The 27,901-nt window shown below is 42.8% G+C and overlaps 1 protein-coding gene across 2 annotated transcripts in view; it reads right to left on the reverse strand.

Annotated features, from left to right (window-relative positions):
• Positions 1-10,884: 10,884 nt before the first annotated feature.
• Positions 10,885-27,901, reverse strand: part of sh3d19 (SH3 domain containing 19) — a 205,649-nt gene continuing 188,632 nt past the window's right edge. Inside the window, exons 20-21 of one of the 2 annotated variants that reach the window (XM_078541262.1) lie at positions 27,338-27,441; positions 10,885-11,672 (exon numbers count right to left, since the gene is read on the reverse strand). In XM_078541262.1, the coding sequence (XP_078397388.1) occupies positions 11,658-11,672; positions 27,338-27,441 (119 nt within the window). In that variant the 3' untranslated portion in view covers positions 10,885-11,657. Of the gene's footprint in view, positions 11,707-27,337; positions 27,442-27,901 lie in introns of both variants that reach the window. The other variant, XM_078541261.1, reaches the window with a different exon arrangement.

Raw genomic sequence — 27,901 nt, forward strand, 5'->3', positions numbered from 1 at the left:
TGGAGGAGGAGGAAAGAGAAAGAGAATTCCAACTGAAAATGTGGGCAGTTAGAAAAGAAATGTCAGTAGGTGATGAAGGATTTATCTCTAGAGTAGAATCCGGTGGGAATATGTTTAAATTTGTACAAGCTCTTCCAAAGTTTGAGGAAACAGATATTGAAGCATTCTTTATTTCATTTGAGAAGCTAGCTAAACAGGTGAAATGGTCACAGGAAAACTAGACATTATTATTACAATCTAAGTTATTAGGTAGGGGGCTTGAGGTATATGCTTCACTTTCAGAAGAAATGTCAGTGAATTATGATGTGGTGAAAAAAGCAATTTTGAGTACATATGAGTTGGCAGAAATTTAGGAATATGAGAAAACAGCCTGGGAAAACTTATATTGAGTTTGAAAGAGTAAAACAAAGTAATTTTGACCGGTGGATACAGGTGTTAAAAATAGAGACAACCTATGAAGCTCTTAGGGAAGTCATTCTTTTGGAAGAATTTAAAGATTCAATCCCTTCAGTAGTGAGAACTCATGTGGAGGAACAGAGGGTTGATTCTGTAAGACAAGCAGCAGAGATAGCTGATGATTATGAGTTAGTTCATAGAGCAAAACCTTTTTCCCAGTCACCCTTTCAAATTGGAAAAGGATGAAAAGTGGGAAGGTGAAAGGAAGGCAGGTAGTCAGGGAAGAGAAGGAGTAGCTGGAAGTTCCCAGGAAGTTTTTTCTCAGAATAACAAGGAAGGTGCTGAAGGTAGAAGTGACATTCAAAAATTGTAATAAAGTGGGGCACACAAAGTCAGTGCTGGAAAAATCTGTAGGAATTATTGGGTTACAGAAAAGTTCTGGAAGCAAAAGTACTCTGGATTCTGAGGTTCAGCCACAGGAGACACCAGTGGTTTGTGTACAGGTGAAACAGGGAGAATCAGTGAAAGGTAAAGAAGTGGGAATGTGTTCACAGTTTACTCAAGAGAATTCTGGGGAGCAGGTCGCAGAAATGTTTAAGGATTTTGTATGTGAAGAGAAAGTCTTTCCATGTGTACAGGGTGGAGTAGTCAAAGATGTTAAAATTTTAAGAGACACGGGGGCTAGTCAATCCTTAATGTTGTGGGATAGTGATATTTGTTGTTCAGAGGGAGTGTTGCAGGAGAAGGTAATAAGAAGTGGGATTAATGGAGATGCTAAATCTATTCTGTTGTGGAAGGTAAATTTAAAGAGCAGATGGAAGACGGGTGAAGTTATATTTGGAGTGGTGGAAAAATTGCCCATTGCAGGGGTTCAATTTATTCTGGGTAATGATATAGCTAGATCGCAAATGTGGGTGATGCCTGTGGTAGTTGAGCAGCTCTGTTTTTAACAGAGGTGTTACAGAAGGAACATCTGGATTGTTTTCTGATTGTGTTATAACAAGATCAAAAGCCCATAGGGAAGAACAAAATAAACAAGATAAGCAGGCAGTTCAAAGGCAAGAAGATGTTGAAATCCATTTAGCTGGCACTGTATTTGATAACATTGTTCAGGAGGAGGGAACGCAGGAGAGACAGCTGAAGTGTTTAACTCAAAGAGGTTAGTGGAGTTACATAAAAATGATTTGCAATTAAAACAGCTATATCAGAAAGCTTATTCAGAAACAGAAGCAAAATGTATTCTGGTATGTTATTATCTTTGAGAGAATATATTAATGAGAAAGTGGCGGTTGGATTACGTCTTAGCAAATGAAAGCTGGAGGGAGGCGCATCAGATTGTTATCCCATTAGGTTATAGAAATGAGATTGTAAGGATTGTTCATGAAATTCCAATGGAGGGGACATTTAGGAATTAGGAAAACACAGGAAAAGATTCGGAGGTATTTTTTGGCCAGGATTTCATAGGGATGTAGTCAAATTTTGTAGAATCTGTCATATATGTCAAGTAACAGGAAAATCATAAGCAGTTATTAAGCTGGCACATTTAATCCCAATACCAGCATTTGAAGAACCTTTTACCAGGGTCATGATTGATTGTGTAGGACCCCTCCCTAAGACTAAAAGTGGAAATCAGTATTTATTGACAATAATGGATGTGTCTACTCGGTTTCCTGAAGCGATAACTTTAAGAAATATTACAACTAAGAAGATTGTGGGGGGAGTTAATTAAACTTTTTACAAGATATGGTTTAGCTAAGGAAATACAATCAGATCAGGGGTCAAATTTCATATCTCAGCTGTTTAAGGAAGTAATGAACAGTTTGGGGATACAACAGTTTAAATTAACAGCTTATCATCCGGAGACACAAGGAGCTTTGGAAAGATGGCATCAAACTTTAAAAACTATGATGAAAACATACTGTCAGGATTATGCACAGGATTGGGATACAGGGATTCCATTTTTGTTATTTGCTATTAGAGATGGTCCTAATGCATCAACTGGTTTTAGCCCTTTTGAACTAATTTATGGTCATGAGGTAATAGGACCACTGAAATTGATTCATGAGAAATTGGTGGGTCAAAATTCAGAAACTATTCTCCTGGATTACGTATCAAATTTCAGGGAAATATTGAACAGAGCATGTGAGTTGGCTCGGGAACATTTAACAACCTCACAGCAAGTGATGAAAGTGAAAACAGATAAGGTGGCTAAAATTCGCAGTTTTGTTTCTGCAGAGAAAGTATTAGTTTTGTTACCAGTACTAAGGGATTCATTAAATGCAAGATTTAGTGGGCCTTACAGGATTGAAAAGAAATTAAGTGAAGTAAATTATTTAATAAATACTCCAGATAGAAAAAAGAGGGTGTGTCATGTAAATATGCTTAAAAAGTACTTTGACAGGGGAGAGGGACAAAAAGAAATGTTAGTGATGGTGGATGATGAGAAAGAGGTAGAAATGCAGGACTCTGAAATTGATTTTCCTCTATAATCAAATTGGATAATGAGGGGGCACTTGAAAATTTAAATGAAATATTAAGTTACCTTCCAAGCAAGTGTCAAAGTGATTTGGAAAAGCTTTTGCTGTCACACAAACCTATTTGTGGAAATAAGTTGGGAAAGACACATTTAGCTTCACACGATGTATGTATAGAAATATCATCTTCAGTGAGGCAGCAACCTTATTGATTAAATCCGGCAATATTATCAAAAGTACAAAAAGAAATTGATTTCATGCTTCAAAATGTTATCATTGAGTCTAGTTGCAGTAACTGGAGTTCACCTATTGTACTGGTACTGAAACTGGATGGAACACAAAGCCTGTGTGTGGACTATCGAAAGGTGAATGCAGTGACAAAAGCGGATCCATATCCCATACCATGATTGGAGGATTGCATTGAGAAAGTGGGTCAATCAAAATTTATCACAAAGATTGACTTGCAAAAAAAGATATTGACAGGTACTATTGTAGGAGAGAGCAAAGGAGATATCAGCTTTCGTAAGGTCAAGTGGGCTATATCAGTTTAAAGTCATGCCATTTGATATGAAGAATGCACCTATGACATTTCAAAGACGGACAAACAAAGTAATTGCAGGTCTAAGCAATTGTACGGTTTATATTGATGATCTAGTTGTTTTTAGTCAAACGTGGGAGGAGCATTTACAGCACCTGGAAGAATTATTTACTTGACTACAAGAAGCTAATTTGGTGATGAACTTGGCTAAAAGTGAGTTTGCAAAAGCGCAAGTTACGTATCTAGGCCATACCAGTGGACATGGTAAGGTGGCTCCAAGAGATGCGAAAGTCAAGGCTATCGTGGATTTCCCAGTGCTTACAACAAAATGAGAAGTTTTGAGATTTCTGGGTATGAGTGAGTTTTACCGGAAATTTGTACCAAATTTTAGCCAAATGGTTGCTCTACTGACTGAACTATTAAAAAATAACAAGAAGTTTCAATGGGCACTAGGGTGTCAGAAGTCATTCGATAGTTTGAAAACTATTAACTATGACACGTGTTGGCAGTACCCAATTATGCCAAGCAATTCAAGTTGGCCATTGACGCAAGCGATATAGGCATTGGGGCTGTATTGTTACAAGATGACGGCACTGGAATTGAAAAACCGATAGGGTATTTTTCACGAAAACTGAACGTAAAACAGAGAAGATATTCAACGATCAGAAAAGAGTCTTTGAGTTTGGTTTTAGCATTGCAGCATTTTGAAATTTATGTTGCAAACAATTCATCAGAAACAATTGTTTATACAGACAATAATCCTTTGAAGTTTTTGGACAAATTTTGTGACAAAAGTGCAAAGCTTTTCAGATGGAGTCTGTTGTTACAACCATTTAATCTACGTATTATACATATTGCTGGAAGAGAAAATCTGTTTGCAGATGCATTATCAAGAGTTTGAAGCTTAAAGGAAAATGGGACATTTAAAAAAAACCTGGACACTGAACTAGAGTGATTTCTGTTGATACCAAGGACTTGTGTATATCTATTATGTTAATGCATGCACCTGGTAATGTAATAGTGTAATAAGTATAGGAGATAGTGTGAGATGGGTTATTAAAATGAAGCAATCATTTAGAATTATGACAGTTTAGTTTTCAATAAGGGGATGTCATGAAGCTATTAATGTGTATATTTTGGAAAATATTTTTCTTTTAAAATAGAGGTTGAGTCTGCGGGTATATCTTAATTGGAATAAAGCCAGCTAGTCTGGGTGCTTTGATATGTACTAGTTTTGATTAGTAGAGATAGTGTGCATTTGCATTTTTTGAATAGAGCATTCAAGAAGCGGGGTGAAAATTGACACCTTTCTAGCAGCTATCAAGCAATATGTTAATATTATTAATAAAATTTGGTACAATGAATGGTGCTTCATTGTTAAAAGGTAAAGTTCAAAGAGACTGGTGAGACAATGAGAATTTGAATTCAATCAGTGGTGGTAGGTATAATTTCAGTAGTTTTGGGGTGTGCAGGCAGAGACAATGTAAGATCAAAAGGCAGCTGCAAGCCTCCAACTGGCTCCACAGTGAAAAGAACCTAATTTTGAATTCGTAAGGTGAAAATGCTTTGCCTGGTGTTTGGTTAAGTCTATTACCTTAATGGAGATTAGTTTGGGAATTGTTAAAAATTATGATAGGAGTAATTTGTAGCCATGTGTATATATATCTTAACCTGTGTAATTTATAAAATGTTTCAATTGGTTTAATGTTAAACCTCAAGAACTGATGGTCTGATTCCTGAACTTAGAGTCGCATCTCAACCATAACACTTAAAATTATAGGCTATGACAGTTGTTTAAAGTTTCCCTCTGGGATTTTTAAACAACACTTTACCAACTGTATCTGTCATAACAATTGGTTTAAAGTCTTTGTGACTGCCCTATCTAACCTTTCCATGAGGATACTGGTCCCAGCCTGGTTCAGGTACAGCACAGCACTACCATAGAGTTCCTTTCTACCCTAATACTAATGCCATATCCTTTAGTCACATGTTCATTTCCGTAATGTGCTTATTTATATGCCAATATGCACGTGGTTTATTTAATAATCCAGAGATTACAACCCAAGGTCTTTTTTTCTTGTCAGTTTAACTCCTAGTTCTTGGTACTCTCCAAACAGGACCTCTTGTCTGCTCTTCTCTACGTTGTTGGGTTCTGACATGGGCTACTGCAATTGGATCCCCTCCCTCTCCAATATCCTTTTAAATTGGCTCGAGGTATCCCTCACCCTCTACCAGGTCAGCACTATATCAAGTGAGACTCTTGATTCTGCTTACGAAGGATGCTATTGTTCCCCCATATTAATGAATCTTCTACAACTACCACATTTTGCTTCCCCTCCTCCTCTAAGGTATTATAATTCTTCTGGTTGTCCTTCCAACATCCTTTATTCCCTTCTCCTCACAGGTAGCAAGTATATTGCACTTGTTGGATAGTGGTATACAGTCAGGAGGAAACCTCCTTCTCATTATCACCTACCTTACTCCCTCAGCTAATGACATAGTACACATTTCCATGATGAACACTACTTGGAAGAAGCAGTGAAGGTAAACAAAGGCACAGGATGTTCTTAAATTTGGGAAATGCTGTGAAGTTTTTAAAAATTCATTTATTGGATGTGGGCATCGCTGGCTAGGCCAGCATTTATTGCCCATCCCTAATTGCCCTCGAGAAGGTGGCGATGAGCTGCCTTCCTGAATCGCTGCCGTCTATGTGGTGTAGGTACACCCACAGTACTGTTAGGAGGGAGTTCCAGGATTTTGACCCATTGGCAGTGGAATAATGGCAATATATTTCCAAGTCAGGATGGTGAGTGGCTTGGAGGGGTGGGTGGGGGGAGGAGCTTTCAGGTAGTGGTGTTCCCATGTATCTGCTACCTTGAAGTCTTGCTTCAATTGTATAGAAGCTTGGTTAGACAGCATCTGGAGTAGTGTGTGCAGTTTTGGTCCCCTTAGGAAGGACATTATTGCCATAGAGGGAATGCAACGAAGGTTCACCAGACTTGTTCCTGGGATGGCGGCACGGTCTTATGAAGAGAGATTGGGGAAACTAGGCCTGTATGCTCTAGAGTTTCGTACAATGAGAGGTGATCTCATTGAAACCTACAAAATACTTAAGGAATAGACAGGGTAAGATATAGCCCCTGGTGGGGGAGTATAGAACCAGGGGACATAATTTCAAATTAAGGGGGTAGCCACTTTGACAGAGATGAGCAGAAATTTCTTTATTCAAAGGGTTGTGAATCTTTGGAATTCTCTACCCCAGAGAGCTGTGGAAGCTCATTGAGTATATTTAAGGTAGAGATTGATATATTTCTGATTAACAATAGCATAAAGGGTTATGGGGATAGTGTGGGTAAAAGGCATTGAAGTGTTCGATCAGCCATGATTGTACTGAATGGTGGAGCAGGCTCAATGGGCTGAATGGCCTTCTCCAGTTCATGTGTTCTTGAGTGTTGTTGGAGCTGCACTCATCCAAGCAAGTGGGGAGTATTTCATCACACTCCTGACTTGTGCCTTGCAGATGATGGACAGGCTTTAGGGAGTCAAGAGGCGAATTACTCGCCACGTCATTCCTAGCCTCGGACCTGCTTTTGTTGCCATAGTATTTATACGGCTAGTCTAGTTCAGTTTCTGGTCAATGGTAACCCCCAGGATGTCAGGGATTCAGTCATGTTAATGCCATTGAATGTCAAGGGGTGATGGTAAACTAACATATTTTTGACAGCATAGAAACAAGATTTTTGGTCCAACATGTCCATGGTGGTGCATATGTCCCATTGGGGCCTGTGCCCACACTTCTTCATCCAACTCCATTATCATATCCATCCATTCATTTCTTCCTTGCATTTATTTAGCTTCCTCTTAAATGCATCTATGCTAACTACCGCAACTATTCCTTGGAGTAGTAAGTTGTACATTTGAATTACTCTTCCCTTATATTTATGCCCACCCCACACCCTCCTCCCCCCACAACTGGGTTCTGGTCTCCCCAAAAGTGTATACATCTCCTCCATGTTTACCCAATCAAACCCTCTCACAATTTGAAGATCTCGATCAGGTCACTTCTTAAGATTTCTCTTTTCTCGAGAAAAGAGCCTAGCTAGTTTAATGTTTTCTGATGCGTATGACCTTGCAGTTCTGGTATTATTCCGCACAGTCGTCGTAGAGATGAAGTCTCACCTTCACATTGAGGATTCCCTCCATCATGTTGTGTGGCACTGCCACTGTTCTAAATGGGATAGATTTTGAACAGATCTAGCAACTCAAGACTGGGCATCCATGAGGCACTGTGGGCCATCAACAGCAGCAGAATTGTACTCGAACACAATCTGTAAATTCATGGTCCAGCATATCCCCCACTCTACCATTACCATCAAGCCATTACCATCAATGAAGAGTGCAGGAGGGTATGCCAGGAGCAGCACCAGGCATACCTAAAAATGAAGTGTAAACCTGGTGAAGCTATAACACAGGACTACTTGTGTGCCAAACAGCATAAGCAACAAGTGAAAGACAGAGCTAAGTGGTCCCACAACCAATGGATCAGAGCTAAGATCTGCAGTCCTGTCAGATCCAGTCGTGAATGGTGATGGGACAATTAAACAACTCACTGGAGGAGGAGGCTCCACAAATATCCCGATCCTCAATGATGGAGGAGCCCAGCATATCAGTACAAAATATAAGGCTGAAGCATTTGCTACAACCTTCAGCCAGAAGTGCCGAGTGGCTGACCCATCTCGGTCTCCTCAGGAGATCCCCAGCATCACAAAAGCCAGTCTTCAGCCAACTCAATTCACTCCATGTGATATCAAGAAATGGCTGAAGGCACTGGATAGTGCAAAGGCTAAGGGCCCTGACAATATTCCAGCAATAGTACTGAAGACTTGTGCTCCAGAACTTGCCGCACCCCAAGCCAAGTTGTTCCAGTACAGCTACAACACTGGAATCTACCCGGCAATGTGGAAAACTGCCCAGGTATGTCCTGTACACAAAAAGCAGGACAAATCCAACCCAGCCAATTACCGCCCCATCAGTCTACTCTCGATCATCAGTAATGGAAGGGGTCAGCAACAGTGCTATCAAGTGGCACTAGCTTAGCAATAACCTGCTCACTGATGCCCAGTTTGGGTTCCACCAGGGCCATTCAGCTCCTAAACTCATTACAGCCTTGGTTCAAACATGGACAAAAGAGCTGAGCTCCCGAGGTGAGGTGAGAGTGACTGCCCTTGACACCAAGGCAGCATTTGACCAACTGTGGCATCAAGGAGCCCTAGCAAAACTGGAGTCAATGGGAATCAGGGGGGAAACTCTCCACTGGTTGGACTCATACCTAGCACAAAGGAAGATGGTTGTGGTTGTTGGAGGTCAGTCATCTCAGTTCCAGGACATCACTGCAGGAGTTCCTCAGGGCAGTGTCCTTGGCCTAACCATCTTCAGCTGCTTCATCAATGACCTTCCTTCCATCATAAGGGCAGAAGTGAGGATGTTCACTGATGATTGCACAATGTTCAGCATCATTCGTGACTCCTCAGATACTGAAGCAGTCCATGTCCAAATGCAGCAAGACCTGGACAATATCCAGGCTTGGGCTGACAAGTGGCAAATAGCATTCACACCACACAAGTGTCAGGCAATGATCATCTCCAACAGGAGAGAATCTAACCATCACCCCTTGATGTTCAATGGCATTACCATCACTGAATCCCCCACTTTCAACATCCTGGGGATTACCATTGACCAGAAACTGAACTGGACTAGCCATATAAATACTGTGGCTACAAGAGCAGGTCAGAGGCTAGGAATCCAGCAATGACTAATTTATCTTCTGACTCCCCAAAGCCTGTCCACCATCTACAAAGCACAAGTCAGGAGTGTGATGGAATACTCCCCACTTGCCTGGATGAGTGCAGCTCCCACAACACAAGAAGCTTGACACCATCCAGGACAAAGCAGCCCGCTTGATTGGCACCACATTCAAACATTCACTCCCTCCACCACCGACGCACAGTAGCAGCAGTATGTACCATCTACAAGATGCAATGCAGGAATTCACCATGGCTCCTTCAACAGCACCTTCCAAACCCACAACCACTACTATCTAAAAGGACATGGGCAGCAGGTGGTTTGGGAACACCACCAACTGGAAGTTGCCCTTCAATTCACTCACCATCCTGACTTGGAAATATATTGCTGTTCCTTCACTGTCACTGGGTCAAAATCCTGGAACTCCCTTCCTAACAGCAGTGTGGGTGTACCTACACCACATGGACTGCAGTGGTTCAAGAAGGCAGCTCACCACCACCTTCTCAAGGGCGGCCAGGGATGGGCAATAAATGCTGGCCCAGCCAGCGAAGCCCACATCCCATGAATGAATCAAAAAAAAAAATTCTATTAAACCTTCTTGCACCTTATCCAGTGCCACTTTATCTTTTTTATAAATGAAAACCAGACCTGTCCGCAATAATCCAAGTGTGGTCTAACCAAGGTTCTATACAATTTTAAAATGACTTCTCTGTATTTCAATTCTATTGCTCTGGAAATGAACCCTAGTGCTTTGTTTGTTTTTTTTGATGACCTTATTAATCTTTTTCACTAGTTTTAGTGTTTTGTGTATTTGTACTACCAGTTTCCTCTGTTCCTCTACTCCGCTTGGACATATTTTCCAAGGAATATGTGGCCCCCCTTATTCTTCCTACTAATGTGCACCACCTCACAATTATCTATGTTGAAGTTAAATTTGTCAATTACATGCCCGTTCTTCAATGTATTGTCTTCCTGTATTTTGTTGCAGTCCCCCTCTGTATTTCCTGCACCTCAATTTGGAGTCACCTGCAAATTTTGTGAAAGTTTACTTCTGATTCAGAGTCCAAACTGTTTGTGTTAAATGGTTAACACCAGTGGTTCCAGCCCTGATCTTTGTGGAGCTCCATTAACCACATTTTACCTGTCTGAGCAACTAGCTTTAGCCCCTACTCTCTTTTCTTTTTCAGCCAGTATGTTATCCATTTTATTACTTTCCCCTGTACTCCACGTGTGCTGACCTCAATCATTAGTCCACTGTCAAAGAGCTTTTTAAAAATACTTTGGAGTAAGTATTTCTAGTGCATTCCACACACAACTGGAATGGATAGGATTTCAAGCACATTTCTGTTATATTTCAGTGGCAGTTACATTATATAGAAATTGGTATTCAATTTTGCTTTTATCTTGGTAATCAAGGGTCTTGACCACCAGGTGGCAATATATGCTGCTAAAGTCAACATTCACTGTGTTGCCAGAAAGTTGCATTTTTGGTTATGCATTATGAGCTAAAATACTGTATTGGATTAGTGTAATACACAATAATGCTGCATTTTATAAATTGATTTACTAAGTTAAATATATAAATTGATTTGCTAAGTTAAATCATGCAAAGCAGTTGCCCAAAATATTGAGCGCTAAATTGATTCTTTACAAACAAAAAAAGTTCTACATAAATTGAAATAAATACTTTTTATTGAAAAGTTTATCACAAAGCTCTGATACTTAAGAAATATTACCAGTGAGGAATCCACATCAGAATAATCTGTCACTGCCAATGCCCGGTTATTGCTAAAAAAATACCACAGCAGTATTATGAAGCTCTGATGTTAAAAAAAGTTTATTGTTTTTAAAACCATGTTGCCTTCAAAAAAACAATGCAATCAAAAGATATGACACATAACTATGCATTATTTATTGAGATTACATTAAAATTTCTTTTGCAATTTGTACGCAAGTTATAAGATGACAGCAAGAATGGGAAAACCAGCCCTTCTGATGTCAGTACCAGCTCATGCAGGCATTGATGGATTTAAAAAAAAAATTATAATGTCTTGACTTTGTTCCTGATTCAATACTGGAATCTGTATTTTAACACTAACATATAAATGTCTTACAGTAAAATTATAATCTGTAAGTTATTTAGTCAAGTATGAACCCTGACCACTGACTCACCTACTGCTCCCAGGTGACCGCAGTGAGTCTCAGTTCACAGGTAATGGAACTCATTGATTAATTAGTTCTCCAAAAGCAATTAAATCTGTTTCAGTCTGTCATGATCTGCATAGTCCACATGTGCCTTGGTACATATTAATGATTGACAAAATTCAAATTCTGCTCCATGCTCCACACTGTTCCTCAGCCTAAGTATCAGGAATTTCACAATGGGTCTTGAAGAATCTGGACGAAGTTCCTGGGAAATATTCCCTCTTTCCCCTGCAGTTCTCCTTTCAGCCAGTCAGCATCTATGGATTCAAAGATGGTTATCATATCTCCAACCTTGGGGGGGGGAGGGTCGGGGGGAGGGGGGGGGAAAAGTTGCAGATTTCTGTTAATATTTATACATATAAGAATGCTGCCGCAAGTTAATTATGCCCAAGCTTGCATTGCTACAATAATATGGTTAGCCAATCTTGAAAAACAAGTTATTTTTGGCAACATTTTTAGTTACTTAATTTTGCTTCATAGTCTGGAAAGATGTATTTATTCATTCATGCGGTGCAGGCATTGGCGGCAGGGCCAGCATTTTTTAACCATCCCTAATTGACTCTTTTTGTTTGAAGAGAAGCAAGTTCTACATAAATTGGAATACTACTTCTTGAAAAGTAACCCAGCAACATAGAACAGCAATACTTTTCCAAGTCAGTATGGTCTGTGACTTGAAGGGAAACTTGCAGGTGATGTTCCCATGTGCTTGCTGCACTTGTTCTTCTAGGTGGTAGAAGTTAGAGTTGATTGAAGCAGCTTTGGCAAGTTGCTGCACTGCATCTTGTAGATGGTACACACTGCTGCCACAATGCACCCATAGTTGAGGGATTAAATATAAAGTGGGGGATGGTGTATTAATTAAGTGGGTGCCTTGTCCTGGATGACATCAAGCTTCTTCAGTGTTGTTGGAGCTGCACTCACCCAGGCAAGAGGAGAGTATTCCATCAAGACTGGTGTCATGAAGATGGCAGACATACTTTGGGGAGTCAGGAAGGAGATACTTGCTGCAGAATTCCCAGCCTCTGACCTGCTCTTGTAGCCACATTATTTATATGACTGGTCCACTTAAGTTTCTGGTCAATGATGACCCTGGGATGACGTTGGGAGTTTCAGTGATGGCAATGCCATTGAATGTCAAGGGGAGATGGTTAAGTTCTCTCCTGCTGGAGAATGTTATTGCCTGGCTATTTTGTGGCATTTTGTTACTTGCCACCTATCAGCCCAAGCCTGAATGCTGTCCAGATTTTGCTGCATGTAGGCATGGACTGCTTCATTATCTGTTGTGAATGGAACTGAACACTGTGTACCAATCAGGCAGCTTTCCCACTTCTGGCCTTACATTGGATGGAAAGTCATTGATGAAGCAGCTGGGCCGAGGACACTATCCTGAAGAACTCCTGCAGTGATGTCCTGGGGCGGAGATGATCAAACTCCACCAAACACACCCATCTTCCTTTGTGCTAGCTGTGACTTCAGCCAATGGAGAGTTTATGTCTTGATTCTCATTGACTTCAATTTTACTGAGGCTCCTTGATGCTACTCTTAGTCAAATACTGCCTTGATGTCAAGGGCAGTCACTAGTCACCTCACCTCTGGAATTCAACTCTTTTCTCCATGCTGAGGCCTAGGCAGTAATGAGGTCTGGAGCTGAGTGTTCCTGGCAGAACCCAAACTGAGCATCAGTGAGCAAGTTATTGGTGAATGAATACCAACTGATAGCACTTGATAGCCCTACCAGTGTTGTAGCTGTACTGGAATAGATTGACTATAGGTGCGACTAGTTCTGGAGCATAAGTCTTCAGCATTACAGCCGAGGTGCTGTTGAGGCCCTTTGATGTATCCAGTGCCTTCAGTCTTTTCCTGATATCATAAGAAAGTGAATCAAATTAGTTGAAGACTGCCATCGGTGATTGTAGAGACCTCAGAGATGAGTCACCCACTTGGCACTTTGGGCTGAAAATGGTTACAAATACTTCAGCCTCACTCACCCTTTGCACACACGCTGGTCTCCCCCATCATTGAGGATGGAGTGTTTGCGGAACTGCTTCCTCCCATCATTCATGGCTGCACGTGGCAGAACTGCAGAGCTTTGATCTGTTGGCTGTGGGATTGTTAAACTCTTTATCGCATGCTGCTTCCACTGTTTGGCATGCAAGTAATCCTGTGTTGTAGCTTCACCAGGTTGACACCTCATTTTTGCCTGGTGCTGCTCCTGGCATGTTATCCTACACTCCTCATTGAACCAGGGTTGATCCCCTGGCTTGATGGTAATGGTAGAGTGAAGGATATGCCAGACCATGAAGTTACAGATTGTGGTAGAATACAATTATACTTCCGCTCGTGGCCCATAGCACCTCAGATGTTTAGTTTTGGGTTGCGAGATCTGTTTGAAATCTATCCCATTTAGCATAGTGTTAGTGCCACACAACACGATGGAATATGTCCTCAATGTGAAGATGGGAGTTCGTCTCCACAAGGATTGTGTGACAGTCAGTCCTATGAATACTATCACGAATAAATGCATCTGCAACAGGTAAACTAGAGAGGATGAGTTCTGGTAGGTTTTAGCCTTGTATTGGTTCTCTCAGCAGCTACTGAATGCCCAGTTGGCATCTATGCCCTTCAGGACTCGGCCAGCTTGATCAGTAGCGGTACTACCAAACCATTCTTGGTAATGGACATTGAAGTAGCCCAATAAGAGTACATTCTGTGATCTAGCTACACTCAATGCTTCTTCCAAGTGGTGTTCAACATGGAGGAATATTGATTCAACAGTTGTAGGAATGTGGTAGGTGATAATCAGCAGCGGTTTCCTTGTCCATGCTTGGCTTTATGGCATAAGATTTCATGGGGTCTGGAGTCAATATTGAGGACTCCCTGGGTCACTTCCTCCCTACTGTATACCAATGCGCTCCCAACCCTGGTGGGTCAGGTTATATCTAAAAATGGTGATGGATGAGTCTGGAACATTGGCTGTGAGGTATCATTCGGTGAGTATAACTATAGTTGACTAGTCCGTGGGACAGATCTTTAGCGATGAGGACTTTGCGGAGGGTCTACTGGACTAGATGTGCCTTTGTTGCATCCAGTGACTGGAGTGGTCCATTTTATTAGACTTTTCTGTAGCACTTTGATACAACTGAGTGGCTTGCTAGGCTCTTTCGAAGGGCAGTTAAGAATCAACCACTTTGCTGTGAGCTGAAGGTCAGGGCTAAGGACAGCAATAGAAACAGAAAATGCTGGAAAAACTCAGCAAGTCTGACAACATCTCTAGAGACAGAAACTGAGTTAATGTTTTGAGTCCGTATGACTTCTTCAGAGCTGAGGGCAAGGACAGCAGGTTTCCTTCCTAAAGGGCATTAATGAACCAGATGAGTTTTTATGACAATCTGGTAGTTTCATCATCATCATCATCACTGAAACTATCTTTTTATTCCAGGTTAATTAATTAACAATTTAAATTCCCCCAGGTCCTGTGGTGGGACTGAATTTGTGCCTCTGGAGCATTAGTCCAGGTCTCTGGGTTACTAACCCAGTAACATAATCACAATGCTACCGTTCCCTGCAGAAAGAATGCAGGTCAGGAGAACCTTTACAAAGCACATAAAATATCAGAGTGTATCAATAGCATAAAGCAAAATGACTAATAGAAATTTGAGAGAAGTAAAATTTAGTAAAAAGTAGAATTTAGTACAGGTATCAGTGAATAGATTTCTATTCTGTGACAATTTATCAAGAAGTTAACAGAGGCAAAAGCATTGGAATTATTCAAAACCTAAACCACAATAGTACCAAAATCATTGGATGATTAGGCTTTCTCTTGTACCTGACTTTTCTGATGTACTCAATGACAATATATTTCACAGCAGCGGATCTCACACCCATTTATTCAAAAATATGTCTCCTACAATTTCATAAGTTAAGGATGAGCCAGTTAAAGCTCATCACCTCCACCCCCTGCCCCCATTATTCTAACCTATGCAGAGCATTTCACTTGGTTCCAATGTCTTTGGAATGTGTGTTAGGTAAATCTAACAATTTATAACAAAAGCAAAATATTTCAGATTTCCAGCATCTGCAGTAAGAACAGAAAATGCAGAAAATACTTAGCAGCTCAGGCAGCAACTGTGGGGAGAGAGAGAGAGAGTTAACATTTCGGATCAATGATTACCCTTCATCAGAGCTGAAGAAATTCTTGAAGTTTTTGAGTTTTGATGCAATTGACCACTGTGCTTCAGTTATGATCTGACCAGCAGAACCAGTTTGTTAAAGTAAAAGCACAAAATCTAAAGTGGGTGTGGGGAAGAAGAAAAGGCCTTAGACCTATAGATCATTCAAGTAAAATGAAATGAGCTTGCAGCAGCTTTGGGAGAGAAAATACCCAACTTTGATGGGCTTGCCACTGAGAAGCAGGGCAAGTAAATAAATCTGCCATTTGTTTTTACAAACTATCCCTTATGCAGTCTAAATGTGTAGGCACCGCACAGAATATTTACACAAATTAGCATGCTAATACAAGGAGGAGGCGCTTGTTGCCTCTAAATGGCTATCTTTTCAAAATGAGCTTGATGTTTCAAAAGCTAGTCAGGTGCCCATTATATCTGCATTAGTGAATCCTTACTGAGAGAGAGACACATACACTGTTATTCAGAACCAAACTATTTTGCTGTCAGGATTAGAAGTTGCAAACCTCAAGCAGGCGATTGGCCAATTTAAGTTTGATCTATTGTTTATTGCACTATGCTTCGAGCACTTTTTCATAGAATCAGGCAATGGTTACAGTACAGGAGGCCGCCACTCCATCTGTCGTGTCTGTGCCAGCTCCCTGCAAGAGCAACTCAACTGGTTCCACTCCCCCATCCCTTCCTTGTAACTTGAGTCAAAACCAAATAAACTAAATTAACAAATCAAGGGACTCTTTTGTTAATTATCCAATTCCCTTTTGATAGCCAGAATCAAATCAGCCTCCACCCACAGTCTCAGGCAGTGCATTACAGATTCCAACCACTCACTGTATATAAAAGATTTTCCTCATGTTGCTTTTTTTTTGCTATTCACCTTAAATCGGTGCCCTCTGTTTCTAGACCCTTCTGCCAATGGGAACAGTTTCTCCCTATCTTCTCTGTCCAGACCTCTCAGGATTTTGAACACCTCTATCAAATCTCTCAACTTTCTCTTTTCCAAGGAGATCAACGCCAGCTTCTCCAATCTATCAGTATTATGGGAGGCCTTGATCCTTGAAACCATTCTTGTAAATCTTTTCTGCAATCTCTCGGATGCTACACCTGTCCTAAAGTGTGGTGCCCAGAATTGGACACAATACTCCAGTTGAGGCTGAAACAATGTTTTATAATGATTCACCATAATTTCCTTGCTTTTGTACTCCAGGCCCTATTTAAAAAGCCCAGGATCTTGTATTAACCATTTTCTCAACCTGCCCTGCCAGCTTCGGTGATTTGCGCACATATACCCCCAGGCCTCTGTCTGCTCCTGCGCTCCATTTAGAATTGTACTCTTTAATTTATATTGCCTCTGCCGAAATGTATCACTTCAGATTTCTTTGCATTAAATTTCATCTGCCATGTGTCTGCCCATTCCACCAACCTGTGTCCTCTTGAAGTCTATCACAATTCTCCTCATAGTTCACAATATGTTTTATATCATCCACCAACTTTGAAATTGTGCCCTGCACATCCAAGTCTCAGCCATTAATATAGATCAAGAAAAGCAGGAGTCCTAACACTGACCTCTCGGGAACCCCACATCATCCAGTCCAAGAAACAACTATTCACCAGTATTCGGTTTCCTGTCAATCAATCAACTTTGTATTCATCCTGCCACTGTCCTTTTATTCTATGGGCTTTAACTTTGCTATCAAGCTTATTATGTGACACTGCATCAAAAGCCTTTTGGAAGCACATGTACACCACATCAAACATGTTACCCTCATTGACCCTCTCTGATACCTCATCAGAAAGCTCAGTCATGTTAGTTAAACACAATTTACCTTTAACAAATCTATGTTTGCTAATATTAATTAATCCACACCAATTAATTAATCTAAGTGACTGTTAATTTTGTCCTGGATTTCTAAAAGCTTTCTCTCCACCAAGGTTAAACTGACTGTCTGTAGTTGCTGTGCTTATCCTCAGTTGCTGGGTTAATCCTTACACCCTTCTTTGAACAAGGGTGTAACATTTGCAATTCTGTAGTTCCTTGGCAATACCACCCCTGTATCTAAGGAGGATTGGAAAATTATGGCCAGTGCCTCTGCAATTTCCACCCTTAATTCCCTCAGTATCCTTGGATGCATCTTATCCGGTCCTCGTGTCTTACCAACTTTAAGTGTAGGTAGCCTTTCTAATACCTCTTGTTTATCAATTATTAGTCCATTCAGTGCCTCAATTACATCCTCTTCACCATGACTTCGGCACCTTTTCCTTGGCAGATAGATGCAAAGTAGTTCATTAAGTCCTTCAGCCATGCTATATGCCTTAATGCAAAATCCCCTTTTCAATCCCTAATTGCATCACCCCTCTTTTTACTATTTATATGCCTACAGAAGACTTTTGGTTCGCCTTTCATGTTAGTTGCTAGTCTCTTCTCATACTTCCTCTTTCTCTTTTTTTCTCTTTTCACTTCCCCTCTAAACTTTCCATATTCAGCTGTCATGCTCACCCTTTTTCTGCTTCATCTTACAGTCTCACACTTTTGTCATCCAGGGAGCTCTGGCTGTTTGTCCTACCTCTCCCCTTGAGAGAATATATCTTGACTTTACCTGAAAAATTTCTTCTTTAAGGGTAGCCCATTGTTGTGTTCCAGTTTTGCCTGTCAATCTTTTGGTTCCAATTTACACGCACCGGATTCATTTTCACTTCACTGAAATTGACCCCATCCCAGTTAATTATTTTTATTGTAGATTGCTCCTTGTCCTTTTTCATAGATAACCTAAACCTTATGACAGTATGATCACAGTCCCCAAAAATGTTCCCTACTGATACTTGATCTATTTGACATACTTCATTCCCTAGAACCAGATCCAGTAGTGTCTCCTTCCTCATTGGGCTGGAAACATAAGGATCTAGGAAATTCTCCTGAACACGCTTCAGGAAAACATCCCTCTCTCTGCCCTTTACATTAATTATCCTAATATAGATTGGGAATGGTAATAAATTCTCCCATTATAACTACTCTATAGATTTTGCACCTCTCTGTAATTTCTTTGCAAATTTATTCCTCTACATCTTTTTTGCTAGTTGATGGCTTATAGAATACACCCAGTCATGTAATGGTATCTGTATTGTTTCTTAGCTCTAACCACATAGATTTTGTCCTTGGCCCCTCTAGGACATCCTCTCTCTCTCCAGCACTGTAATATTCCCCAAATAAATATTGCCACCTCTTCTTTCTTTCCTTCCCCATCTTTTCGGAACACCCTGTATCCAAGAACATCTAGTATCCAGAGTAATCCTTTTTTGAGCAGGCTCTCTGTTATTGCCATGACTTCACATTCCCATGTAGCTATCTGTGCCTGCAGCTCATTGACATTGTTTACCACATACCTTGAGTTCACATACATACACTGTAAACTTAATTTAGGCCTACTGAATTCCCGCTAACCTGACCCCACCCAATACCTTACTATTTTGCACAACAGTGCTAATATCTCTCCCAATTCTTTGTGCACCTTGGCCTGGGCTTTTATCTTTAAGACAGGTAACTGGCGTTGGGATATTTCTCAACTCGACAGACCCACCTTGGTAGCAAATGTACCGACACATCCAATTTTTGGTCCGATTTGGAACCGGGGGTGGGGCGGGGTGGCTGGTAGTGGGTTACTGGTGCTTGGCTGAGAGCACAAACTCCCATAAAAGGTTTTACTTTGTTGACACAGCTGGGGAGAAGAGAAAACTTTGCCTGATTGACAGCATTATGATGTTATAAAAAGCTACTTTGTGATCTGTATTGTTAACAGCTCAACGTTTACTTGCACAAGATAAAGAGGTGTCAAGTATTTCTATTTCCTGTTACTGATACTTTAAAGGATTGATTGATTGACACTTTTATAGGGTTGTAGCCACAGCAGTTTTTTTTAAAGAAAATTATGAATGGAGCGATTTTTTAAGCAGTTCCAAACATATCCTTGTTACTGCTGAAAAAAGAGACATGTCTAAGCTTTTCAGTGTGATGCTAGCTATGTAGGCTGTACATCCCAAAGACTCATATCAAACAGCATGCCCCAGCCGCTGTTTGCAATGAGCAGGGTACAGGCTGTACCCAATCAGCCTGTTTGCAAAACTCAAAATAAGTGTCCAACATTCAATGTAATTCCGCGACTGGACAACATTTGCTGAATAATCCTCAGTGTGCTAAGAATTACGCTGACAACCAATTTAAGATCGTCAGTTGGGCTCACAGTGTGGTGCATTTGCATGTACTGGAAGCTACATATATTAATACACAGGGCCCTGTTCTTTGCAGACAGAAAAAACATGTACATACATTGTGCCTGTTTCAGCTAAACAAAATAAGTGACAGCCATTCGCTGACACATTCCTCAGGGCAATGCCTGGACCAATCAGGGTCAAGCTGCCTAGTTTAAATTTCAAACAATGCTTGGCAGTTAACTGTCAGTTACCATTAGTGGCACACTCTCCATGGCAACACCACTTGCCAACCAATCAGCACATTCTTCACGTACAGTTTACATTGTCTTCCCCTTATATTGGTATTCTTGCAAGTGTCCTAATGAGTGCAAGATGAGAAGCAAGACATGTCTCTTTTTTCAGCAATGCTCAAGTTCTGAACTACCAAATGACTATTCTTGTTACCATAGGTTCACTGGTTCTGTACAGAGAGTGTATATACTGGGTGAATGAGCATGAAAGTGCCAGAAGTTGGCATGGAGGGTATGAGGGGCCATTCGTGTGGTGGGGAGCATGAGTTGGCATTGAGGAGGAATGGGGGCATAGGTAAGGCCTTTTGACCTTACCTTTCAAAAGGTTCCCAAATCCAGACAACGGCTCAAGACTCGAGGGGTGGGAATCCTGGAAACAGCTCTTGTCCGCCATTTTTAAATCCCCTCGCCTCCATTCCAACTTGGTTGAAAACATGAAAATCCAGGAACTTACTTTCCTTTCCTAACATTACATCCTGGTTCCCAGTTCCCCTGCCAAGTTAGTTTAAACTCTCCCCAATAGCACCACTGAACCTCCCTGCGAGGACATTGGTCCTGGCTCTGTTTGAGTACAACCTGTTCAGCCTGCATAGATCTCATGTCCTCCTGAGCTGGTCCAAGCCCTCCTTCCTGTACCATCTCTCCAGCCATGCATTCATTTGCTCGGACCTCCTATTTCTAACATGACTCGCAAATGACACCTAGAGTAATATGGAGATTACTACCTTTGAGGCCCTGCTTGCTTGTCTCATTCTAAACTTCCTACAATCTAAATTAAGGTCCTCATCCCTCTTTATACTTATGTTGTTAGTACTGATATGAACCATCATCTTCATGTTCACCATCCTCCCGCTTCAGAGTGCCCTGCAGCAACTCAGTGACATTGTTGACCATGGCACATGCTGGATTCATCTCTGCAGCTGTAGAAATGCCTGTCAGTTCCTTAACTATAAAATCCCCTATCACTATTGCTTGTTCAATCTTCCTCCTATACAGCTGAGCCAGCCATGGTGCCTAAGGTTTGACACCAGAGAAACCATCGCCCTCACTAGTATTCAGAACTGAATACCGGTTAGAGAGGGTGATGTACTCAGGGACACGTGCACTACCTGCTTGACCATCTGACAGTCACCCATTCCCTCTGCCTGCACACACACAGGCCTGAATTTTGCCCTTGGTGGGCACGCGTGATTGGCAGGTCCGGGACCGGTTGGTAAAAAGGCCCTGACCCCGATTGGTCCACCACCGTGATTTCATGTTGGCTGCCCAATTAAGGCACGCCCAGTGTGAAACGCGTCTCCTCAAATGGGAAGAGCCGGACAGGGGCGGGGGACTGTCAGGCACTGGGTCCAATGGTGGGCAGTTTAGAAACGGCACAGGCAGCCCCTTGAAGCTTGCCAGGGAAGAATCATATTCTGCGGCCTGGAGACTGAAGCTATGGCTTCAACAGTAGCTGAAGACTGAAGACGCCGGGCAAAGCGGGGCGGGGGGAGGTCTGGTGGGCACTCGGCCCCCCACCCCCCTGCTTGTTTTTAGACAAGTGCCTGGCAGCCCTCTTGGAGGAGGTGGCTGCCAGGAGATGCCAGAGATGGAAGGAAGCGGCCGCTGCACCAGACAAAAAAAGCTTGGGAGGAGGTGGCAGCTGAGGTCAGCAGCCACGACATTGTGCGGTGCACATGGGTACAGTGGCGCAAAAGGTTCAACGCACTCGGGAAGGGTGAGTGCCGTGTTGGCATGGATCAGTGTGGTGAAGTGTTAAGGGCTGGCCTCCCCATTCCCCCCTCCCCCCCCGTGGAGCTCAGGGGTGTTAGAGTCTGAGTGCCAACTGGCAATGAAGCCAAAGCTGGCCAAGGGGGTGAGCCCTGGCTGCTTGGAATGAGTGCCCTGTGGCTCGAGGGCCACGACTTGGACGTGCCCTGCGAGGTGCTCCTCAGGTGGGGTTGGCCAGACTGCAATGACGCTGCAGGTAGGGAGTGGGCTAGTCAATGCTCCTCTGTCCTTTCAGGAGAAGACGACCCATAACAACACTGAGAGGTCGCAGACAGGTGGACGCCCCCCAAATCTCCTAATATTGACCAGATTTGAGCAGGATGCCCTGGAACTAAAGAGCCACCATGCTCCTCGTTCAGCCAATTGTGGAGCGGCTGGGGTGTCAGACAAAGAGAAGAGTGCAGTGCACAGAGGTGAGAGCTTTGGATGATGCAAATATTCTTGTGTAGTCTCTTCATTGATTGGAGCCTCAAAACTGGAGTCCCCATTGATTATTGAAAGACGATGGCACCATGATGCAGATCTCTATTATCTCACCAAGATGCCTGGCATGTACAGCAACAGTGTGATGACTTAAATTAATGACATGCCATTGTTCTCCCTTACATTCACCAGCATGCACTCAATCGCAGGACCCCAAAAAGCCACCCCTGATGCTAGAGGACCACCAGGCTTCAGCTGCACCTGCATCACACCCGCTCTCTGAACTAGGCACCAGCACCTCAGTGGGCATTAGATCATCCGCTAGAATGTCGGTGCACAGCGGTGAGGGCACTTCACACTCGCTTGTCGTGCAAGCGGAGGCAGAGAGTGCGCCCAGGGTGCCGACAGTCGGAGGACCACTGGGGACCACGATAATGCTGAGTTAAAGGCAGATGATGGGCTTCTGAAGTCATCCATTAGGCGGCAGAATGTCCATCGGGATGTGCAGGGTCATCTGGTGGAGATCCATGAGGGTATGCATGCCATGGTATCTGCTGTGGAGGAATCCATGCTGAGCGTGAGCAGTGCGTTGACCCTCATGGCCGAGCACACTGCCTCCTCCATTGAGAGAGTGGCGACTCTCATGGAGAGGCAGCTCCAGGGACAGAATCAGGGGTTCCTGGGGTTGTGCTCGGACATGCAAGCCCTCACACAGGCAATGACCCCAGGTGGTCAGTATCAGTGTGGGAGATGAATGAGGCACCCAGTATCCCAGCTAGGTGCCCGTCCATCAATGGCAAGCAAGGAGGTCCAGAGCAACCTAACGTTGGCGCATGAACTGCCTGTCGTATCCACATGCTCCTCTCATGGTGCTCTGGATGATGGCAGCAGCTCCTCCGCCCCTCTGCCAGTGATTGTGGCATTTGATGAGGCTGCGATGACTGGGGAGATGCCAGCTGAGGCAGTAGCCACTCCCACCCAGGCGGTGCCAGCGTAGGCTCCACTGGCCAGAGGACTACAGCCAAGGTCATCAAGGCCAACAAGACAGCAGAGTCAGCAGGGTGCCTCCAATGCTGCTGCCAGCGAGGGAGGGGGCACCAAGATGCAGCGCTCGTAAGCGCAAGTTTAAGACGCCATGAGCACAAGAAGGACTGGTCATGGGTGACTTCTGTTCTCTAATGTTTTGTTTATTTGTTTACTGGTGTGGAAATGAACACCAGAGATGGTAATGTTAATTTGTTTTGAGTGTGAAAATTACATAAATTTTGTTTTTGTCGTAATGGCCTAAGTATACTTCACCTTTTATTTTGGTGCAGGGTAAGCCAGTATGTAATGCTGGACATAAATGGCTCTAAACTTTATTGCACAGGCACTGAGTGGACTTTGGGTTCAAATTAAATGGTCAGACATCTTGGATGGAGGCGGCAGCCCTGGCATGAGGTGGAAGCAGATCTTTGGCAGCCTAGCTGAAGGAGCATTGGATCAAGACATCCCTGGTGTCCCTGCCTCCCTGAAGGATCCAGAGGTCTGCCTCCACGCCCTCAGTGTTCTCCTCACCAGGCTCCTCTTCTGACTCACTGCTGGATTCATCCTCTGTGGCCTGTGAAGCTGCCTCAAGATCCTCTTCCTCCAGTGAGTCCCCCCTTGCCAATGCCAGATTGTGGAGAGCGCAGCATTCAACCATTATCAGTGACACCCGCTCTGGGGGGTATTGTGGTGCTCCCCTTGAACAGTCTAGGCATCGGAAGTTCATCTTGAGAAGACCTATGGTCCTCTCTATCACCGCCCTTGTGGAGGCATGACTCCTATTATAACACTGCTCTGCCTCTGTTCTTGGGTGCCGGAGAGGCGTCATGAGCCACCTTTTCAACGGATAGCCCTGGTCACCCAGCAGCCATTCATCCAGTTGGGCTGGAGCATCTCGGAGCATCTCAGGATTTGAGCATCATGGGAGCTGCCAAGGTACTTTGCACAGCTTTGCAGAATCTGCGCCCTGTGGTCACACACTATCTGAACGTTTGAGTGGAAGCCCTTCCTGTTGATGAAGGCATCTGACTGACCTGCTGGTGCCTTGATGGCCACATGTGTGCAGCCTATTGCACCCTGGGTGTGGGGGAACCCAGCAATCACTGCAAACACTCTGGCTCGCTCAGCATGGCTGGCCTCATCTGTACGGAAATGAATAAATGTCATTACCATTCTGAGCAGAGTTTCTGTCACCAAGTTGACGCAACTGCGGACAGCTGATTGGGACACTCTGCAAAGATTCCCACTGACCCCTGGAAAGAGCCAGAGGCATAGAAGTTGAGGGCCACTGTGACCTTCAGAGCCACTGGCATGGGGTTTCCCACACAGTCAGAGGTATCTCAGGCCCAATCATCTCACAAATGGAGGTCGCAGTCTCCCTGGAGAGGCGGAGGCTCCTTCGGCATTGCACCTCGGACATATTGAGGTAGATGCATCGCTGCCTGTAAACCCTGGCAGCAGGATAGTGGCATCTTCTGCGGCCCCTTCCTCCTTGGACTATCTGCTGGCCCTGTGCCCCTTGAGCCTGTGCCACTCTTCCCACAGGTCCCTCCCCTGGAAGCTAGATTGGAACACCTGGACTCCTCTCCTTTCTGTCCCTCTCTTCTTCCTCAGAGGAGGTGCCGCCAGCAGAGAGCATAAACCTCATTACCAGGGTCACAGAAGGCTGTCTGATACCTGGAAGGTTCCACATGGCCAAAATCCTCTGGGGCTTTGGAGACACCAATGAGTCCTGAAATGAAGCCTAGAAATGCTAAGAATGAAGCTCAGAACAGAGGTGAAGCTGTCAAGTTCAAATAAGCAACCAGCAGCAAACTATCTCCTAAACTCGTCACTACTCATAATGGCAATGCTGTTGACCCTTTTCATCCTGCTCTTGGATGAGGTTTTGCAAAACGTGGGCTGCCCACCTGCACGTGCGACGAGCGTGAAATTGCACGGACAACGTAAAATCTAGATCAATTGGGTTTTTAATGGCCTTTTGATTGATGGCAGGTGCAGCTTAGACACCCGCGCGCGCCCGCCCAACTCAAGGTTGCGCATGTGTGGGATGACGTCGGGACGTTCGCCTGATGTCCTCTTGCGCTATTTTATGCCGGACTGGATTCAGTGCACGCCCGCCCGCGAGGCATAAAATTCTGCCCTTAAACCATGGGGTAACCACCTCTAGAAATGTGTCATCCATGAAATTCTCAGCCAGGAGGATGCATCACAGCAATGTCAGTTGTTGCTTGAGCTCCAAAACCTGACTGTCAGATCTGGTTAATTGTAAAGATAAAACCCCCGACAAAAATCTTCCTTTTGTTCCAACACAGTTCAAAGGTAAAGGAATTAAAAACAAAGCTGGTGGCCTCGTGGGCCAGTTCTCTTTTTTTTGTACTGATCTAGGGGTAGGAAGCAAACTGGTTGTCTTTCCTATTTAAAGCTTTTCTTTATGAATGCATCATCAAAGGTTAAGAGAATATGTCTGATTCAGGACGTTTATTGGTTTGAAATATATAAATGAAGTATTGTAATCCAGCTAGATCTGCTCATATTAATGAACTTGAGCTATGCTATCCATCAATCATCACACTCCATCGCCATGACTAGTTATTGCCACATCTGCAATATTGTTCATTTCCACTTCTCCGTCATTGCCACTGAAGGCCTTAACCATACACCTTGTTGGCCTCCCATTTTCCGCACCCTCCCTAACACTTTATAAATTCCAACCTGCCAAACATCAACGGACTGTATCCTGTCCTATACTGATTTGTGTATGTTCACTACTGATGTCTTCACTGACCTCCATGAACTTCCTGAATGCACTGAATTTAATACTGCCATCTTTACATCCCTCAATATGTCCCACCCTAACTCCCCAGTCATAATCCTCTCCTACACCCAGTTCTTTGGTATATCTCTCCTTCATGCCAACCTTCTGATGTGTTTCTTTGTGTATGTAGTCACATTTCAGTTCATAGTGCGTAAGGGCTTGACAATAGGAATCAACTTTCACAATGGAAAATATATTGAGAAACAGCCCCAATTATTACTCCTCAGCTAGAAGGACCTTATGTGAAGTGACTTCAATTCTTTAAGAACATTTTTGCAGTGTATAAAGCTGAATGAGAAGGGTAATTGAGTACAAAAGCAAAATACTTCAGATGTTGGAAATCTGAAACGAAAACAGAAAATGCTGTAAATACTCAGTAGGTCAGGCAGCATCTATGGAGAAAGAAATGGAAATAATGTCAATGACACACAGCAAATGCTGGAAATCGGAAATAACAGAAAATGTTGGAAAGGTTAATGACCTTGCATCAGAACTTCCAAGGCATGATTACACACAGGTGTTGAGTTGGAACATTGCAAGTCCTAACATGTGGGAGTCCCAACAAGTTAGGAGTTAGTGTTCTGAATGACCAGTCTAAGTGCAGTCAACCATTCATAGAATATAAACAATAACCTATTGGTTAACAAGTAAAAAGCTTTTTCTGAACAGACAGGTCATATTCTTGCCAAAGCATGATGCCAGGTCAGCATTCATGGACAGGACTGAGTTATTATATAATGTTGAGATGGAAGGATGGTGTCTGCTTTGTATTAGAAAACAAACAAACAGAAATCATCTAATCTCATGTTGTAGCCTGGATTGCACCAAAGATCAAAATATTATCCTGCTGACCAGGGAGAATTGCACTGTTAGGTATGTGCAGCAATATCGTAAACACAATCAGAAACTCACAACCAGAACAATTCCACCCACCTCTCCCAACACAGAAGAACAACTTTCATTCCATCATAGCATATGTCATAATAAAATCCCCTTTTTGCTGTGTCTGTGGAGAATGATTCTTTATTTGGACTGACCATGCTCAACTATCATATAATAGTAGATGGATACTCTAACCTCCATCAGAAGCCAATCTATAATCAATCAAAAAGATTACTGAAAACGTCCAGGTTTTTTTTTAAAGGTTTTAAGAGAGGTTTCTACAAGCCAATTAAAGAATTGAATAGATTTGATGCCACATTACATACCTTTAAATCAAGCTCATCTTTATTCTCCCCAACAAAGTCATACAGTGCCTTGGCTTTTCCTCTCTTATTCTCTGAGGGCTGTTGTTTTGCTGCACTTGCTTCTCCTGAAATAAAAATTGTTTTATATAAAAATATTGAAGGTACAGCTTGGTAGAGGCATTCTCCACAACTCTACATCAATGTGAATATTATCTACAATATACTGCTATTTCAGATAAATTGTTGATACCCACACCTCAATCACAGCCGCCCATTGTTTTGGTTATCTCCATTTCCTGGAATTCACCAGGCTTCTGCAAAATACATTTGCACAATCTACCCACAGCTATGATTTATGCTGCACCTGGATTCAAATTTCAGCCAGTTATCTAGAATTGGCTGAAATTTGACATCACCCTTAGTATTTGAACAATGTGACCCATGTGGACCTGACTCTTTATACAGAATATAACAGGACATTATGGATTAAAGATATCACCCATTCTTAGTCACTAGGTGGAAAATGTAACCTAAGGTTGTCAAAATGAAAGACTAAAATATAGCCTGGGATTGAATATGGATAGA

Source organism: Cetorhinus maximus, chromosome 1 (assembly GCF_964194155.1).
Source record: "Cetorhinus maximus chromosome 1, sCetMax3.hap1.1, whole genome shotgun sequence".
Classification (NCBI taxonomy): domain Eukaryota; kingdom Metazoa; phylum Chordata; class Chondrichthyes; order Lamniformes; family Cetorhinidae; genus Cetorhinus; species Cetorhinus maximus.